Source organism: Terrapene carolina, unplaced genomic scaffold (assembly GCF_002925995.2).
Source record: "Terrapene carolina triunguis isolate 2854851 unplaced genomic scaffold, T_m_triunguis-2.0 Scaffold22, whole genome shotgun sequence".
NCBI classification, from domain to species: Eukaryota; Metazoa; Chordata; order Testudines; family Emydidae; genus Terrapene; species Terrapene triunguis.
In genome coordinates, this window is record NW_020664373.1 from 9722981 (window position 1) to 9726561 (window position 3581).

The window sequence follows — 3581 nt, forward strand, 5'->3', positions numbered from 1 at the left end:
AGCTTTGTTGAATCTAAATGAGCCATCACTACCCCCCTGCTTATGGCAAAACTGTATCGAAAGCCTGGGATTGAAGAAACATTCCTTCTATTAACCAACCAACCTCCGGAAAAAACAAAACAAACCTTGAAGTATACTATCATACTATTAATCCCAGGATCTCCACTTGCTATATTCTGATAGCTCTGGCTCTTTATGACCTTCTGTTCACTCTATGAGAGTCCATAGGCTTTTCAACTAATAATGGGAAGGCTAAAGCCATAATAAAGTTCCAGTGTCCTTTCACAAAGCCAAATAAAGTGGGAATGAGAGAAGGTAGGAACCTACCACCCCCCAGATGTTTCCACACAGACTGTCAATGAGGGGCTCCATTCCCCTTTGATATTTTCATTTGAGGATTTATTTCATGAAATCTCAAAAGTTCAGGATTCATGCAGACTTTTTACTACACTTGAAAGGAAAGAGAGGAGAAAATGAATTATTTCTTTTGGCTTAATTTAAACTTCTCTAGCATCAGATTTCTATACAGTAGTTGACTTCATTAAATCATACTTAAGGTGGCTTGTATACCACACATACATATACCTGCACAATCAGCTGTTTGTGCATACCCCTCCCCCCCACGCACACCTGTACAATCAGCTGTTTGGGTGTATACCTACACACAGCTGTACAATCTGCTGTTTGCGTATTTCAGCCTCTTATCTAACATCAGTGGATTTAACACTAAAGTGTGAGAATATCATTTCCTGGTAACATGCACTGTGCTACAAAGCAGTTTCCAGTGGTTACAACATATAGAAGTATTGTGTCAGGGAGTATTGTTATGTCAGCAGCTAAGTAGTTTGGTACCTATAGTAAGCAGTAAATGATGTCTTTGTTTTTCACTTTGGTTTAATATCTTTGTGGTAAACAGCCATTTTGTTCCTCTCTTGGCAATCATCTTATAGACAGTCATAGAGCTATCGATATAAGAGAAATTTCTCAAGTGGCTCAGGAAGATTCAGCTTGTGGACTACATAAAGACATGAGCGACCCAGACACTTCCTGATACACAGCCGACACAGCTGGGCAAGGCTGGCAGGACCTGGAAAAGAAGGAAAAACCCGTAAACCCCAAACCCGTAAACATGAAGGCCAATGGGGGCTGCGGGAAGCAGCAACCAGCACATCCCTCGGCCTGTGCTGCTTCCCACAGCCCCCATTGACCTGGAACGGTGAACCACGGCCAGTGGGAGCTGTGATTGGCCAAACCTGCAGACGCTGCAGGTAAACAAACCGTCCCAGCCCACCAGCAGATTTCCCTGATGGGCCGCGTGCTAAAGGTTGCCGATCCCTGTGCTATGCCAATATATACCAGCTGAGGATCTGACCCAAGGCTGGAATGCAACGCTCCTTATAAACTCTTTTGAAGTTGCTCATAACTTTCTTAAACAAATTCCCCATGGGAGGAAGTTTTCTAAGCTGTGTGATCATCCGGGGACTTCAATTTGAGTGACATATGCTGGAGGTCTCATGCTGCCAGTACTAAAACATCCTTGGGATTTATAAATAGTATATATGACAATTTCCTAACTCAAAAAGTGTTGTATCCAACATAGGGAAATTCTATTTTAGACCTCATTTTGACAGATACAGAAGAACTGATCACAGAACTAAAAATTACTGGTAACTTAGTTACAGGTGACCATGACTTGATCACATTTATAATTTGCAAACAATAAAGTCCACACCAGTGATATTTATAATTGGTGTTTTGAAAAGGCCAATTTCACAAAGCTGAAAACAATTAGAAGCCAAATCAACTGGGAGGAATAATTCAATCAAAAAAATGTGAATCATAATTGGGAATTGTTTAAGAATACTTTACTAGCTGCTCAAAAAGCCACAACTGAGGAAGAAGGCCGTATCAGTTAAAAAACTGTCCTAGTTTAGTGGGGAAGAAAAGGCAGCTAAAAATAAAATAAATAATAATAATAATATATAACAAATGGAAGAAAAGGGAAGCTGATAGTAATTACTATAAATCAAAAGTTGGGAATTGTAGAAAATGCATAAGGGAAGCAAAGGGACACAAGGAGAAATCTATGACCACCAGAGTTAAGGACAATACGAAGGCGTTTTTTAAGTACCGGTATATTAGAAACAAAAAGAATCCTAACAATGGTAATGGTCCATTACTAGATGGTAGAATTATCACAATAAGAATGCAGAAAAGGCATAAATGCTCAATAAATATCTGTTGTGTATTTGGGAAAAAAACAGATAATATAGTCATAGCATGTGATATCATTCTTTCCATTCCACTAGTATCTCAGGAGGATGTTAAACAGCAGCTAATAAACTTGGACATTTTTACATCAGCAGGTCCAGATAACTTGCATCCAAGATTTTTTAAAAAGCTGGCTAAGGAGCTTGCTGGACAATTAATACTGATTTTCACTAAATCTTGGAACACCATGGAGTTCCAGAAGACTGGAAGAAAGCTAATGTTGTGCCAATATTTAAAAACAGTAAACTGGATGACCCAGGTAGTTATAGGCCTGTCAGTCTGACATTACTCCTGGGCAAGATAATGGAGCAGCTGATATGACACCTGATTAATAAAGAATTAAAGGAGGGTAATATAGTTAATGCCAATCAACATGGGATTATGGAAAATATATCCTGTCAACTAACTTGATATCTTTTTTATGAGATTACAAGTAATAGTGTTAATGTAATAGATTTCTGTAAGGCATTTGACTTAGTATCACATGAAATTTTGATTAAAAAACTAGAAAGATACAAAGTTAACATGGCACACGTTACATGGATTAAAAAACTGGCTAATGGAGAGGACTCAAAATGTAATTGTAAAATGGAAAATCATCATTGAACGGGTGTATTTCTAGTGGAGTCCCATAGGGATCGGTTCTTGGCCATATGCAATTAACATTTTTATTAATGACTGGGAAAAAAACAAAATCATCTCTGATAAAGTTTTCAGATGACACAAAAACTAGAGGAGTGGTTAATAATGAAGAGGATAAGTCACTGATACAGAGCAATCTGGATTTCTTGGTAGGCTGGGCACAAGCAACAATGTTTTAATAGATATACATCTATGAAGAAAGCATGTAGCCCTACTTTACATGCTGGGAGACTCTATCCTGGGAAGCAGTGACTGAAAAAGATTTGAGAACTGTGATGGATAATCAGCTGAACAAGAGTTCCCAATCTGACGCTGTGGCCAAAAGGGCTAATGTGATCTTTGGATGCAGAGGAATCTCACATAGGAGAAGAGAGGTTATTTTACCTCTGTATTTGGCACTGGTGTGACCACTGCTGGAATCCTGTGTCCAGTTCTGGGGTCCACAATTCAAGAAAGATGCTGATAAATTGGAGAAGGTGAAGAGAAAAGCCACAAGAATGATTAAAGGATTAGAAAACATGCTTTATAGCGGGGGGAGGGGCAAACTTTTTGGCCCGAGGGCCGCATCGGGTTTCGTAAATTGTTTGGAGGGCCGGTTAGGGGAGGGGGTCGTGGCCCAGCCCCCACCTCCTATCTGCGCCCCCCCCGGGACTCCTGCCCCATCCAAC

General features: G+C 39.8%; 1 protein-coding gene across 2 annotated transcripts in view; it reads right to left on the reverse strand.

Annotated features, from left to right (window-relative positions):
• Positions 1-613: 613 nt before the first annotated feature.
• LOC112103839 (ankyrin repeat and SOCS box protein 11-like) overlaps positions 614-3581 on the reverse strand; it is a 28877-nt gene continuing 25909 nt past the window's right edge. For both annotated transcript variants that reach the window (XM_026648150.1, XM_026648147.1), the window contains exon 7: positions 614-1087. In XM_026648150.1, the coding sequence (XP_026503935.1) occupies positions 963-1087 (125 nt within the window). In that variant the 3' untranslated portion in view covers positions 614-962. The remainder of the gene's footprint in view (positions 1088-3581) is intronic.